General features: G+C 46.4%; 1 protein-coding gene across 7 annotated transcripts in view; it reads left to right on the top strand.

Moving 5' to 3' along the window:
• Positions 1 to 16,314, top strand: part of cux1 (cut like homeobox 1) — a 445,449-nt gene that overhangs the window by 247,586 nt on the left and 181,549 nt on the right. For 5 of the 7 annotated variants that reach the window (XM_033045567.1, XM_033045565.1, XM_033045569.1 and 2 more), the window contains exons 14-15: positions 5,639 to 5,735; positions 6,394 to 7,065. In XM_033045567.1, coding sequence (XP_032901458.1) covers positions 5,639 to 5,735; positions 6,394 to 7,065 — 769 coding nt within the window. The remainder of the gene's footprint in view (positions 1 to 5,638; positions 5,736 to 6,393; positions 7,066 to 16,314) is intronic. The other 2 variants (XM_033045568.1, XM_033045571.1) reach the window with 2 other exon arrangements.

Here is a 16,314-nt window from a genome sequence, read left to right as displayed (position 1 = left end):
TGAATCTGGAGGTGTGCGTTTTCAAATTCTGTACCTTTTGCCTGATGGAAGAGGGGAGAAGAGGGAGTGACCGGGGCATGACACTCATCCTTGATTAAGCTGGTGGCCTTGCCGAGGCAGCCTGAAGTGTAGATGGACAAGATATGTAGGATGCTCCCTTTTACACGTAGTTCTGCTATAATGTGTGTTTTCACAGCGTGAATGTAATATAATGTGAATGATGGAACACTGTATGTATCATGCAGGCCTAATTGGTTATAAGATGATTTTGAATGGGAAATACAGAAGTTCTTGAAGGTTACTTTGGGAATTGAGAAGTTAAAAAAAACAGCTACCCTGGAAAAAAAAGTCTCAGAAAAGATCTGTTCCATTTGACTTTCCCACAATAATCAGACACCATTTCCTCTTAAGACCACAGGATCACTGTCAGTTTCACTGTGGGAGGTCATTGAACTAGACGAGCAATCGCTTCTATTGACAAAAAGGACACAAAGTCCTGGAATAACTCAGTGGGTCAGGCAGCATCTCTGGAGAACATGGAGAGATTATATTTTGGATCCGGATCCTTCATCAGACTGATTGTGTGGGGGGGGGGGGGGGGGGGGGGGGTGGTGAAGAAACCTGGGAGAGAGGAGGGGCAGGACAAAGTGTGGCAGGTGAGAGACAAAGGTGTGAGTCTGAAGGATTGAAGAGGTGTGAATTGTGAAGCCATAGAAAGGAAAGTGGGTGGATGGTGAGGGGAGAAATAGATTGAAGTGGGGAATAGGGTAGAGGCGAGGAAAGAAAGGGGGTTGTGGGGAGATGGAGGGGGGGGGGGGGGTTGTTAGAGGTTAACTAAAATTGAAGAATTCAATATTCTTGCTGTTGAGTTTGTAAGCAACCCAAGCATAATAGGAGATGCTGTTCATCCATTTTGAATGTGGTCTGACTCTGGTAATTGACCCAGTCCCAAGGAGGTCAGTATGGGAATGGGAAGGGGAGTTAATGGTTAACAAACGGGACATCCAGCAGACCTTGGACCCTGGGCGGCACGGTGGCGCAGCAGTAGAGTTGCTGCCTTACAGCGAATGCAGCGCTGGAGACCCGGGTTCGATCTCGACTACGGGTGCTGTCTGTACGGAGTTTGTACCTTCTCCCCGTGACCTGCGTGGGTTTTCTCCGAGATCTTCGGTTTCCTCCCACACTCAAAGACGCACAGGTTTGTCGGTTAATTGGCTTGGTAAATGTAAAAATAGGCCCTAGTGTGTGTAGGATGTTGTTAATGTGTGGGGGTTGTTGGACGGCACGGACCCAGTGGGCCGAATGGCCTGTTTCCACACTGTATCTCTAAACTAAACTAAGCTAAACTTAGTGGACCGAGCACAAGTGTTCGGCGAGAAGTTCGTCGAGTCTACGTTTGGTCTTACAGATGCACAGGAGGCCACATCGCCAACACTGGATGCAGTAGATAAAGTTAAAGGGGGTGCAGGTAAACCTCTGTCTCACCTGGAAGGACTGCTGGGGTGCCTGGGATGGAGGTGAGGGAGGAGGTAAAGGGACAGGTGTTACACCTCCTGTGGTTGCTGGGGAAATTACCTGGGGAGGGGGAAAGCGCTGCCTCCTGGTCCGCAGGGCGTCACCATTCACTCTTCAATGTTTAATCTCTGGCCTTTGTCCAACTATCTGCCTATAAATGGTGCCCCCGGCCTGCGTTCACCTATAGCCTGCCATGCTTGGTCCTGCCCCTCATCTCTCCCAACTTTATTCCCCCTACAATCAGTCTGAAGAAGGGTCCTGACCCGAAACGTCACCTATCCATATTGTCCAGGGATGCTGCCTGACCCACTGAGTTACTCCAGCATTTTGTGTCTTTTATACTCTGTAATACTCTGTTAAACATTGTAACGTACAACCTTTGGTGCTGTTAGGCTGTACCTTCAACAATAAACAGATAGCTATTAAAAATACTTTGTTTTGAAAATCCTTGGAGCAAAAACATTGTTATTGCAAGTTTGAAACTCTCTAGCCCCCTAACCAATTTTATCTGGCAATTTTCTATAACACGAGGTTTAGTTTTGGTTAGAGACACAGCGTGGAAATAGGCCCTTCGGCTCTCCTAGTCCGCGCCGTCCAACGATCACCCACACACTAGTTCTATCCTACACACTATATTTACAGCTCATTGACCTACAAACCTGCACATCTTTGGGATGTGGGATGAGACCAGAGCACCCGGCGAAAACACACGCGGTCACAGGGAACACATACAACTCCATACAGACAACACTCATCGTCAGGATCAAAGCAGGGTCTCTGATGCTATAAGGCAGCAACTCTACCACTGCGCCACTGTGCCTTTCAAAGTCTTTCAAAACTATTTCTTAGGTACACAACTCTCATGTTATAGCAGAACGACCTGTATGAGCTGAGACACCAACTATAAGAGCAGAAGTTGTTGCTAGAACTATATATACTGTGTAACATAGGTTAGGACAAAGTATACGTACTGGAAGTGGTCCTGTTCACAGGTTGAGCTACAGAGGAAATGTTTAAAGGATGTTGTCAATACTGGGAAAGTGTGAGGAAAAGTTTGATAGACTTGGTCATATTCTTCAGATTAGCGGAGTATGAATGGAGACGCAATTGAGTTGTGTAAAAAGCACGAGGGATTTAAGCACAATTAAAAGGAATTTAATCCCATGAAGACCATAAAACATAGGAGCAGAATTAGGCCATTCAGTCCATCGAGTCTACTCTGCCATTCAATCATAGCTGATATATTTTTCCCTCTCAACCCCATTCTCCTGCCTTCATACTGTAATCTTTGACATCTTTACTAATCAAAAACTTATTAGTCCCCGCTTTAAAAATATCCAATGTCTTGACCTCCAGAGCTGTCTGTGACAATGAATTCCACAGATTCACCTCCCTCTGGCTAAAAAACATCCTCCTCCTCTCTATTCTAAAAGTACTTATTTTTATTCTGAGGCTGTGCCCTCTGGTCCTAGACTCTCCCACATCTGTTCCATGTCCCCTCAATCTAGTCCTTTCATTATCCGGTAGGTTTAAATGAGAATCTCCCCACATCCAGCTAAACTCCAGCGAGTACAGGCCCAGAGCCATCAAATACTCACCATATGTTAACCCAATCATCCCCAGGATCAGAATCAGAATCACACTTTATTTGCCAAGTATGTTTTGCAACATACGAGGAATTTCATGGGCCAGGTCAGTCATACAATTAAAAGCAAAAACACATTTTAACATGAACATCCACCACAGTGAGTCCTACACATTCCTCACTGCGATGGAAGGTGAAATAAAGTTCAAGTCTCTTCCTTTTGTTCTTCTTCGGTTGTGGGCCTCGAGCCCCCGTAGACGGGATTATCTTGACTCCCGTACCCGGCGGCATTCGGGGCCTCCGCGTCGAGGCGATCAAGCTCCCGCATCGGGGGGATGTCAGCTCCCCGCGCCGGGCGATCGAACCTCGTGTCGGGGCTGGTCGAACCTTCCGCGACGTTGGAGCTCCCGACTCGGCCTCACCCGAGACTGCAAGCCCTTGATGGTCATTCCGCGGTGGGAGCTGTGGTCACGATCCCAGGCAAAGGATCAGCTCCGATGTTTAGTCCGCGCCCCGCGGTGGGGTTCACGACAGTCCGAGGAGGCTTCCAGCTCCATCGATGGTAGGCCGCAGAGCCCGGAGAATGTGATCCGAAAATTGATCACATCTCCGGCAAGGTAGGAACTTGAAAAAAAGTTTCCCCCAATTCGAACAGACTGCCGGCAGGGCAGCCATCTCCCCGGCACCCCTGGTGGTCATTCTCGTAAACCTCCTCTGGACCCTCTCCAATGCCAGCACATCCCTCCTCAGTTATGGGGCCCAAAACTACTCATATTACTCCAAATGTAGCCTTTGCCTAATAAATCCTCAGCATTATGTCCTTACTTGGTTATGTGAATGAAGATTGCATTTGCCTTCCTTACTACTGACTCAACCTGTAAATAACCTTTTGGGAATCCTGCACCAGTACTCCCAAGTCCCTTTGCACCTCCGATTTCTGAATCCTATCCCTGCAGTTTAGAAATTAGTCTATGACTTTATTCCTTCTACCTAACTGCATGACTGTACACTTTGCTACGCTGTATCCCATCTGCCACTTATTTCTCCACTCTCCCAACCTGGCCAAAGTCCTACTGCAGAGTCCCTGCTTCCTCAACACCACCTGCCCCTCCACCTATCTTCATATGATCTGCAAACATGGCCACAAAGCCCTCAATTCCATCATCCAGATCATGAACATATATATATATCCCCCCTCATAAAGTCAGAGTCATGCACTCAATCAGCTTGACTTTTCCATGCCAACCCAGTTGCCCTATTTACACTTAGTCCATGAACCCACCATCCTCTGTGTGAAAAAGTCGCCCCTCAGGTTCTGAATAAATCTTTCCCTGCTCGCCTTAAACCTATGCCCTCTGCTAATTCATTCCCCTACTCTGGGTAAAAGACTGTGCATTTGCCCCATCTCTTTGCCTCATGGTTTTATACTCGTCTATAAGATCACCCCTCAGTAGGGTACTAGAGGGTATAGATTTAAGATGGGGGTGGGGAAGGGGAATTCATTGTAGATTTGCAAAGCAAGTTTGTTTTGTTGCCAGGGAAGGTGATATATGCAGACATCGTAACATTTAAGGGGTATTTAGACAGGTAGATGAACAGGCTGGGAATGGAGGGACATGTGCAGGCAGATGGGATTAGTTTAAACTGGTGTCATGGTTGTCAGAGACACTGGACTGAAGAATGCCTGTGCTGTACTGCTCTATGTTCCTGTGTGTGAAGTTTCAATGATTCTACTGCATTTGCATCACATTTGTAAAATTGAAAAGGTGAATGTTTTGATAGCAGGATCACGTTACAAAGTCTCTTACCCACCCACTGACACACAAACCTCTACTCCTCCCCTTCCTTGCCAGTCCTGCTGACAAAATGGTTTGCTAGCAGCTGAAGCTCAGCTCGGGGCAAGGTGGTGTGGTAGATGTTGGCATGGTAGAGACAAAAACATCTTGCTAGGTTATGTCTACAATTTGATTACCTTTGGAACTTTAAGTTTCACTTAGGAAGTAGAAGAAAGGGTTCAAGGTTTCCCCCATTGGACTAGTTAACAAGGTAGATACAAAACGCTGACGTAACTCAGCTGGACAGGCAGCATCTCCGGAGAGAAGGAATGGATGACATTTTGGTTCGAGACCCTTCTTCAGAGAGCCCAGATTGCCTTGTGGTCCATTGTGTATATTTTCTAATACCAGCTTGTTGTGATTGTGGGCGTGAACAGAAATGTTGCTTCAGTGCTGGAGAGCTGGAAGATTTTGTGACTTTTATTGCAAAAAAAAATGCTGAAGGAGGAGAAATACTTGGTAGTTTCTTTATCCTAAGTGAATGTATCGTTTCATCCATTGTGGTCGTTGGTAAACAAGATTTACCGGGCACTCATGAAGTCGGCGTGCCATTGAAGGAGTCTGGAACTGGAAGTGATTGCCTTGGGCTGCATGTCTGCCATTAATTTAAATTCTTAATGAATCCTTGATTAAGCAAATGAGTACTGAAATATCACATGTTTAACATTAAGTCAATCTGACGGCATTACCGTTTCTTTCACAGGATACATCCAAAACCCTGGAGGTACTTCTGCTGGAGAAGAACCGCTCATTACAGTCTGAAAATGCAACTCTGCGTATCACCAACAGTGACCTTAGCGGTAGGTCTTTGCGTTTGCAGCTTATGTAGCTGTGCTTGGGGAATGTGAGTACATATCCTGAGATCAAAGTCTGCATTAGTGCATGGCAGCAAGATTAATGTGTATCACACACTCCAAAACCACTAAATTATGCTTGTGTATTTGTACAGACTGGGTAATAGAAAGAACCTTTCTTAGAAACGATGATTTCAGAAAAGTAACAGCTTCTTATCTTGAATGTCATTGATGTATTTGGGTTTATAAGCCTTGTTTTTTTTTTCTTATAGGTTTCTGTCAGAGTGTAAATTCAATAACTAATACAGTATTCAATCACCTGTAATTGATGCCATTTTGTATTTGCTGTAACTATCTCTCTAAGTAGGACGATATTTGTTAAGCTAACACACTGCCTAATTGTGCCACTCGTATGAAGTAGATGTTTGCTACGGGCTGCTTAAGTGGTTGTAAGAATTCTCCAGGCTGCTATTTACAAGAAAGGTACAAACAACAAATGCATGTCATCTGCCATTGGGGGCTAGTCTGGCGTAGTCAAATTTGACCATCCATATCAGGAGAAAAGCCCTTTGAAAACCTGCAATTATGGGCTAAAAGTTTGCTAATTTTCATGGTTTTACTTTTTCGCTCCCCCATAATGCATTGTGTTTGACCTTTCTTGTAGGGTCAGCTGGGAGAAATGGGAACGACCGACTTGAGAGTCTGCGTCCTTCGACCTCACCAACCTCCCCTCCCTCTAAGTTGCTGCGCAGCGCGAGTGAGCAGGCTTCCAGTGCTAACGGTACGCACCAATTCTCACCAACGGTTTTAGGTCAAGATTTTTTCAGCTCTTCATTGACAAGCTCCCCGATCCCCCTGGCCTCTGCGGGGAAATTTGCACTAAACTCGCTTCTTCAGCGGCAGCTAATGCAGTCCTTCTACTCCAAGGCAATGCAGGATGCGGGAAGCACAACCATGCTTTTTCCAACAGGTCCTTACAGCACAAACTCCATATCGTCCCCAAGCCCCATCCCGCCCAGCTCGGACGTGAACGGAATGATCCCTTCGCCCAGCCAGTCAGAGAGCGCCGGCAGCATATCTGAAGGCGAGGATCTGGACACGGCAGAGATTGCGCGGCAAGTAAAAGAGCAGTTGATCAAGCACAATATTGGCCAGCGGATATTTGGACATTATGTACTGGGCTTGTCTCAAGGTTCCGTCAGTGAGATACTGGCCAGACCGAAGCCATGGAATAAGCTGACTGTTCGAGGGAAGGAGCCTTTCCACAAGATGAAGCAGTTCTTGTCCGACGAACAGAACATCCTGGCCTTGCGCAGCATCCAGGGCAGGCAAAGAGGTGGGTGATGCATTTGATCCTCTTCATTCTCAAGCCCTTAAAGATACAGTATTCTTACAGTGGTCTAGTCTCACCTCCCACCGCAAGGGAGGGAGTCAATTATTCTTTTGATCGTTCAGGTAATTTGATGTATCTGGTGCAAAAACAAAGGAAGGAACATGAATGTGTAAGAAGCAACTGCAAGTGCTGGTTTACACCGATGATAGACACAAAAAGCCGAGATACTCAGCGGATCAGGCAGCATCTCAGGAGAAAAGGAATAGGTGACGTTTCGGGTCGAGATCCTTCATCAGACTAAGATTCAGGGGACGAGGAAACGAGAGACATAGACGGTGAAATAGAGGTATAGAACGAAATGGAACATAATGTTCTTTGTTTAACAATCCCATTCATCACATGAGGTCCAGAGCTCTCTTAAGTAAGTTCTACTAATACTTCCCTCTCCCCCTTCCCTTACCCCCTTCCTCCACCCTAGTTGTTTAACCAGTTTCACAGTTTACCACAGTGTCTCCCTCTTGAGATCACACCTTCCACAGCCAACAATTGGCCTGCTAGGGCACCACCCTCCCTGAGGTTATCTGTTGCTGGCCCTGATTTGTCCTGGTCTTTTCTTGTCTCCAGTTATCCCCCCCCCCCCCCCCCCACTCCCCCCCACCACACCCTCTACTTTCAGTCTGATGAAGGGCCCCAATCCAAAATGTCACCTATCCTTCTTCTCCAGAGATGCCAGGTCTGGCCCGCGGAGTTACTCCAGCATTTTGTGTCTATCTTTGGTCTAAACCAGCATCTGTAGTTCTTTGTTTCTGCCCTCTGTGCCTTAGTTATTCAAGTAGTTGTCTCGATGGTACTTGAATATTCTGAGAATCTCTGCATCCGTCACCTCCAGACTCTGAATACAAAAAAATCTCTCTTCACATCCCCTTTAAACCTCCCAGTGGTCACCTTAAACCAATGCCCGCCAGTCACAGATAACCCACTATATTTATTTTGTCTATCTATCAGATCAGCCCTCAGATTTCGTCCACCCCGGGGATAACAAATCTGAAAAGATCTAAGCTGGGCAACGTTCTGGTGAATCTCCTCTGCACCATTTGCAGTGCAATCACATCCTTCCTGCAGCCTGGTGCCCAGAACCGCAGACAGCAATGCAGCTGTGACTAAACCAACGTGTTATAAAGTTGCAGCATGATGTCCCAGCTCTTATACCCTACCTACCTCATCACTATCTCTACTTCTGCTCACACTGTCAGGGAACCATGTCTCTCTGTTCATCAATACTCCCATTTATTGCACACATCATATCCTTGTCTGCTGTCCTAAAATGCATTCCCTCTCATTTGTTGGCATTGAGTTCTATTTGTCTTTGCTCTGCCCAACGTGCCAGCAAATCTCTACCCTCCCTAACTGTTGTTTATGGGTCCATTGCTAAGAGAGATTCTATGGAGAGCTCACTTTATAACTATACCTCTTGAAAGGTTTATGAATAACCTGGGTTGCCTGTGGTGAACCACATGTGAAGGAATGGTTTCTGCCCTGTTTTGAGTTACCTCACCAACACCTTGTACAACTCGTAACATAACATCTCATTTTCTATACTCACAACCCTGACATGAAAAGTCGTCTTCACAACCCTATCTACCTTCGACACTACTTTCAGGGATCAGTGTCACACCACAGGTGACCCTGCCTCAAACCTTGCGTCACACCATTCGTCATGAGCCTCCAATCTGAGACATAACCCACCAATCCCTCTCACTCCTTCCACTAAGTATGTTTTGTCTACAATTGTCCAGCTCATGCTGGCTCCCACGGGATCTCAATTCCTGGACCAAGCCTAGCATGTGGAACCTTGCCAGAGGCCTTGTTACTGCACAGGTCTCATCAATCCTCTTGGTCACCGCTTCAGAAAACAATTAAATTTGTGGGATACGGTTTCCCACTCACAATGTTGCTGCGACACTTGAATCCCATGTTGTGCAAGGTCTATCCGGATCTGCCCTTTTACATTAGTTTAGAGATACAGCGTGTAATTAAACTCTTTGGCCCACGGAGTCCGCGCTGACCAGCGATCACCTTATACACTACACTATCCTACACATTAGGGAAATTTACAGTTTTACCTAAGCCAATTAACCTCGAACCTGTACGTCTTTGGAGTGCGGGAAGAAACTGGAGCACCCGGAGAAAACCCAGTCAGGATCTAACCCGGGTCTCGGGCTCTGTAATGCAACCACTCTACTGCTGCGTCTGTGCCACCCCCATTTATTTTATGACCTAGAGAGTCATAACCCTTGAAACTAGACATTTGTCCTCAATTTAAGTAGCTGTTTCCTTATCCTGAATGAGTGCACACAAGCACTAGAATCCCCCACTAGTGTAAGCATCCTCTCCGCATCTAAGCTGAGAAGCCTCTTGGAAACCCGATTGCTTCAATGGCCTCTCATTCAGTTGAACACCAGAGATGATAGGCCCATTCTGCTTGCTCATACCTTGTTGGACATTGAGGATCTAACCACCAGGGCAATTATTCCCCTTCTTAAAACTAAACTAGCACTGCCTCATTCAATTCATGGTTTGAAGTGCCCAGTTTTCATTTCATTTGTAATGGTTTTCAGCATTTTCCTGATATCATACCCAAATTGATTGTATTTAAAAAGACACTTTGACAGGGACATGGATAGGAGAGGTTTAGGGGGATATGGGCAACACAAACAAATGGGGCTAGCTTATGTGGGGCATCTTGGTTGGCATGGTCAGGTTGGGCCGAAGGGCCTGTTTCCATGCTGTGTGACCCAATGACTCATAAGTCATAAGGTCATAAGTGATAGGAGCAGTACTAGACCATTCGGCCCATCAAGCCTTTCAATCATGGCCGATCTATCTCTCCTTCCTAACCCCATTCTCCCCATAACCTCTGACACCCGTCGTCAAAGTGACGATTTCGACGAGGGAATTAAATGTGACATCTCCAAGTTTGCGGATGACGCAAAGCTGGGTGGCAGTGTGAGCTGCAAGGAGGATGCTATATGGCTGCAGGGTGACTTGGATAGGTTGGGTGAGTGGGCAGATGCATGGCAGATGCAGTATAATGTTGATAAATGTGAGGTTATCCACTTTGGTGGCAAGAACGGGAAGGCAGATTATTATCTGAATGGTGTCAGATTAGGAAAAGGGGAGGTGCAATGAGACCTGGGTGTACATCAGTCACTGAAAGTAAGCATGCAGGTACAGCAGGCAGTGAAGAAAGCTAATGGCATGTTGGCCTACATAGCGAGAGGATTTGAGTATGAGCAAGGAGGTTCTACTGCAGTGGTACAGGGCCCTGGTGAGACCACACCTGGAGTATTGTGTGCAACGAAAGGACAATCTTGCAGCGTAGGTTCACCAGGTTAATTACCGGGATGGCGAGACTGACATATGCTGAAAGAATGGATCGACTGGGCATATTCACTGGAATTAAGAAAGATGAGAGGGGATCTTTTAGAAACATATAACATTCTTAAGGAATTGAACAGACTAGATGCAGGAAAAATGTTCGCGATTTTGGGGGAGTCCAGAACCAGGGGTCACAGTTTAAGAATAAGGGGTAAGCCATTTAAGACTGAGATGAGGAAAAACCTTTTCACCAGAGAGTTGTGAATTTGTGGAATTCTCTGCCACAGAAGGTAGTGGAGGCCAATTAATTGGAGTGTTTTCAAGAGGATGTTAGATATAGCTCTTCGATCTAACGGACTCAAGGGATATGGGGAGAAAGCAGGAACGGGGTACCGATATCGGATGATCAGCCATGATCGTATTGGGAATACTTTATTTTTTGCTCTCCTGCACGATGTATACAAATAACAGCCACCTGCAGCGCTGACAAAGTTACAAAGCACGCCACTCCCCCTTTTGTCCCCCCCAACAGTTTTCCCATGCCGGGTCCCCATTGTCCTTTGTCCCCCCCCTCCCCCTATTGTCCATTGTTCTCCCCCCACCTCCATACTCATGGTGTTCTCCCCACGCCCGGTCCTCCATTGTTCTTCCATGGCGGTGCTGGCTCGAACGGCCGAATGGTCTACTCCTGCACCTATTTTCTATGTTTCGATGAGGTCTAATTAAGGTTAAATATCATGAGAATATGATCTTCACTGCAGGTCGGAGTCATTATTTTACTATCGATGGGAAGAGTTAACTTATTTCAAAATATGATAAAATTGGCAAATGCTTCCTTCTTATTTCCTCAAAGAGCTTCCTTGAGATTTTGAATTGGATATTTTCAAAGAGACTTATTAGGTGCAGAACTGGCAGAAGTAAACTTGACTTTAAATACTGAAACTAAAAGTTTAATTCCTGTATCAAAAAGAATACTGTGTCTTTAAGGAGCCATTGTGTTATTGTAATGGGATAGTTTGAAAGTATTGGAAGCTGAATGCCACCCATTAGTATCATTGTGTAAATATACTGGCAGAGTTCATGTTTTTAGTGGTGGGGGGGGGGGGGGGGGGGGGGGAGAGATTTTGGTAACCTGCTCATTTATAGTTATCCATATATTTCTGGTGCCATTGATGCATTCTCCATTCACCTTATACAAATAATGTGCTACTGAAAATGTGAAGTCATAATGATAAATGCTGGAAAAATGAAGTGAGACAGAATCTATAAAAGAGAGAACCAGAGTTAATGTTTCAGATCTTTGCATCCAGAATGAAACAGTTTCTCTCGCTGCATACTTTTACATTTTATGAGTACGTCCAGCATTTTTCATCTCTATAGATCCTTTGCAAATGCTCTGGAACGGTTTATAGGTTCTGCACAATCACCGTATTATGGATTTATAAAGTGAACTGCGACATGCTTACATTAGTGAAAGAAGAGTGAAGAATGTTTGACGTTTCAGGGTGCACTTTACTTCAGGGACAGTTAATTAAAATTGCACTGGAAATGGAGGATGAAAGTATGTTTGAAGTTGTGGTCTGGTACATCATTTATCACATGAGGTACAGTGAAATCCATTTTTATACACAGTTCAGTACAAGTATCACTATCTAGAAGCACTTAGATACATCTTAGATAAGCATCACAAATACAGTACAAGTGGATAGCAGTGGTACACTGAGACAGTGTACAGAGTCGCCATTTTGGCGCCATTTTTAAGTCAGTTGGTGAAAATGCAGGGTTTGGAACTTAAATATTAACATGGTAGCTGTAATTAAAAGCTACAGGACGATTGTATGTACTTTTATTTGCAAACAGCAGCACTTACTAAGGGAGCTCAGCTGCTTCATCTCATTAGCCCAGAATAAGTGTTTAGGAAGGAACTGCAGATGCTGGAAAATTGAAGGTAGACAAAAGTGCTGGAGAAACTCAGCGGGTGCAGCAGCATCTATGATCTATGATGCTGCTGCACCCGCTGAGTTTCTCCAGCACTTTTGTCTAGCCCTGAGTAAGTCCCAGGTTCAGCACTTGATGGGTGAGTGAACTAATCTTCAGCAGTGCAGTGATGATGACTACAGTTTGTGTTGATGCTCAGCTTTATAGCGGGAACACGTCAGGATTCCTGCTTCTGATAGTATTCGATACGACCCTGCTGGAACTGTGCAAGTTTAGGCCCCAGCCACCATTTTGCTCCCCACATCCTCGGTGATGTGCTTATTGGTACCTTCTGTCACAAGTCTGTATTGGTCAGCTGCAGAACTCCCCAGGCTGATAGTTAATGCCCCGACTCTGAATGTGAAGGAATGAGTAAAAGAACACACATTTTGACCGTGATTCCAGCAACCCTGAATCCACACACATTCCAAGGGGCTGGCTGCTCCTGCACTGTGACTGACCTCAATGCTTCGAGACAGGGAGAGAAAAATATGAATGCAGTATTGACGTAAACTTCAAGTGAGTAGTTAGTTTAGTTTATTGTCACGTGAGCCAAGGTACAGTGAGATGCTTTTGTTCATAAGTTCATAAGTGATAGGAGCAGAATTAGGCCATCCAGCTCATTAAGTCTACTCCGCCGTTCAATCATGGCTGATCTATCTTTCCCTCTCAACCCCATTCTCCTGCCTTCTCCCATAACCCCTGACGCCCGTACTAATCAAGAATCTATCTATCTCTAGTAAAAATATCCATTGGCGGCCTCCCCAGCTTTCTGTTGTAATGAATTCCACAGATTCACCACACTCTGACTAAAGAGGGTTGCGGACGCAGAAGCAGCCAATTTTATGGCAGTTGTTTCTGAGTAATATTTATCTGATGTTAAATTTTCATCTTGCATGAATTAAAATGGGATTGTCAGTCGGTAGAGTACTTTGAGGTTTAATCCATCTCATTGGCACTCTTCATACAATATCGCATCAGACCTCAATGGGAAGAAATTGTGAAAGTAGATTGTAACGTTGTCACTGCTGTCTATTGTATTTAATGTTATTAACCACGGCTAAAATTCTAGTTCAGATCTATTCAAAGCATTCTCTTGAACTTGACCTCAGTACAGTAACAACTTAGCTCTCTTAGGTAATTCCTCCTGTACAAAGTCAAGGCCCATTGATGCTGCGCCAGTTTTGGATTCCCTCTTCAATTCACAGATCAAATACTCATCTTTCTCTTGATATCACTGACTCCAAAATGGCCTAGCACGCTCCAATAACGTTGTTACCTACCTCCCTTTCTCCAATTTCCAAGCAGGTTCAAACACTGGTGAGATGAGAAAGTAAAGCCTCTCTAGATAAAAAAGAAAGATGCTGCTAATTTTGAAAATGCGGAATGAAAGCAACATGATTTACACGTGGACACAGTGATACACGTTCACAATGTTAAGGGAGAACATGGTGTAACATTTACTCGAAAGGAGTAAACTTAAAACACAAGAAAGATAATAGTGAAAAACAGAATTATGAACAAAATGTCAAACGGAAGCACAAGGTGTATAGCTTGATGCAAAAACACAAATGATGGAAGCCCTTCATATCCAAAACACCACGCCTGTTGCCACACAAGTCAATGTGGTGCTGCTTGTTCTCTTTCCACTCCACAGAAACAAAGATGAGAGAATTGTTGAGGATGTGGGTGTACAGTGGTGCAGCAGTAGAGTTGCTGCCATACAGCGAAAGAGATGCAGGTTTGATCCTGACTACAAGTGCTGTCTGTGCAGAGTTTGTACATTCTTCCCATGTTGGCGTGGGGCTCCTGGGGCTCTGGTTTTCTCTCACATTCCAAAGACGTACAGGTTTGTAGGTTAATTGGTTTCTGTAAAATTGTCCCTGGTGTGTAGGATAGTGCGAGTGTACAGGGCGATGGCTAGTCGACATTGACTCATTGGGCCGAAGGGCCTGTTTCGAGCTGACGTCTATAATGTTTATAAATTTGTGATGGCAGTACAGTAATTCCTCATCAAGCAGAGGTTTGAACATCTCCGCTGTGTAAAGAAGTAGGTTGTTGCAGGTATGATGATACATGATTTCTGCGGAACTTTCCCCTTTTAGAATAAGTGTTCGGTATTCTGACTGTGCATGCCCAGGTCATAGGTCATTCGCAATGAACATTCTCGGCAACTGTGCTGTTGCGTGTGTGCAGGTCTGCGTTTTGTTCGCGGTCAGGGTCTGGGTCGGGCCCGGGTCTCCGGCGCTGCGGGTGCTGTTGAGTTGCTGCTGGGCCGTCCCTGTCCCCACCTGGGTGTCCGGTCCCTGTCCGGGGGTGGCCGGAGGTGTCCGGGGTGCTCCTGTGCTGGCAGGGTTGTAGCCGGCGCGGGGGGGGAGGCGCTGGCTCCAGCTTGGCTCTGCCTGTCCCGCCGGGTTGGCCGCCAGCCCTGGATTGGCGGAGCGCCGGCCCGGAGTGGTGGCGGTCCCGCACTTGCAACTGGCGCGGAGACAAGGGGGGGGGGGGGGGGGGGGGCGCTGGCTACAGCTTGGGCTGGGGACCGTCGGCTGCGGCTCTCGTCCTGTCCAGTGGGGGTCGGTTGGCCCCATCGGTGCCGGCGGGGCCGAGCGCCGGTCATCAGCGGGGATACACACGGGGTGCAGCGGTGGCTCGGTGGGTCAGGCAACATCTCTGGAGAAGGGTCTCGACCCAAAACCTCACCCATTCCTTTGGCCGGCGGCTGCTGGGTGTGGCAGGGGGTGCGGCTGGTGGTACCCGGCCCGTTGGGGAGCCGGTACGTCGGGAGTTGGAATGGGGTCGGTCTGAAGTTAGCGCTTCTTCTCCGCACTGGCGGTGGGCCTGGGGCCGACGCTGCTCCGGGCCGGTGTCCCGTTGGTCTAGGGTCGCCCCGGGCAAGGATGGGACACTCGGTGGGGGGGGGGGGGGGGGGGGGGGATGGGGCGGGGACGGTCCAGTAGCGGTTCGGCAGTGCTTGTGGCGCCAGGGACCCGGGATCGAACCTGGCTGCGGATGAGGCGGTGGTCTGTGTGCATGCAGCAGCACAGCTGCCAAGAATGTCTCTCCCCCTAGTCTCCCGCTTGAATCTGCCCACTCTCTCTCTCTCGCTGTTACACCCCGCTCTCCCGCTACCTGGCACCCCTGTTCCTCAGTTTAAATATATTTTTACACATAAATTATGAATAAAGATAAGAATTTATACACAGTTTATACAGCCAGCGCTTCATTCGCTTTTTCTCTATAGCGAGTAATCTTTGACAAATCCCATGATTTATTGCGTTTTTCGGAATACCGAACTCGCATATTTTTATAATCGAAAGAATAAATTGAAATGCGTTGAATGATCTAAGTGAAATTGAATGTTGAGTCAGAAACATCAGAGAAATTCCACCCATCCATTTTATTGGTGGAAATGTGTTTTCTTTATTAGCTATTTGCTACGCCATTGTTGTTGGCACCTTGCCTGTGACCCAGAAGATTATAGTTTAAAGTTCCACAGACTTGAAATCTGCACGGAAGTTGCAGTAGCTGACTGAGAGCTGTATATGTAGTTCACCTGATACCAGGCACGTGCCGTGAGTAATTACTCAGGGTAGGCAGTCAGTCGGCTTTTAAACAAAATCTTAAACCGCGCATGCAGATTGTAAAAATAAAGAATAAAAATAAGTAACAATTCAATTTGCCCAAGGCTTCCAAATCTCCTTCATTCTGAATTACTGAATGGGTGGGGGTTGGAGTGTGACGGCATGTGGAGAGATGGTGGGAAAAACCGGACAAGTTGAATCAGTTGTCACCTTATTGAATGACAATACTTGTTCAAGGGACCAACTGGGGGAGAGTTCCTTTCACAGCGTATGGGGAGTCTGGCCAGGGGTAAAGTTGCGCGGAGGGCAGGAGCGT

Source organism: Amblyraja radiata, chromosome 28 (genome assembly GCF_010909765.2).
Source record: "Amblyraja radiata isolate CabotCenter1 chromosome 28, sAmbRad1.1.pri, whole genome shotgun sequence".
NCBI classification, from domain to species: domain Eukaryota; kingdom Metazoa; phylum Chordata; class Chondrichthyes; order Rajiformes; family Rajidae; genus Amblyraja; species Amblyraja radiata.
The sequence above is the reverse complement of the archived record's forward strand: the minus strand, read 5'-3'. Positions and strand labels throughout refer to the sequence as shown.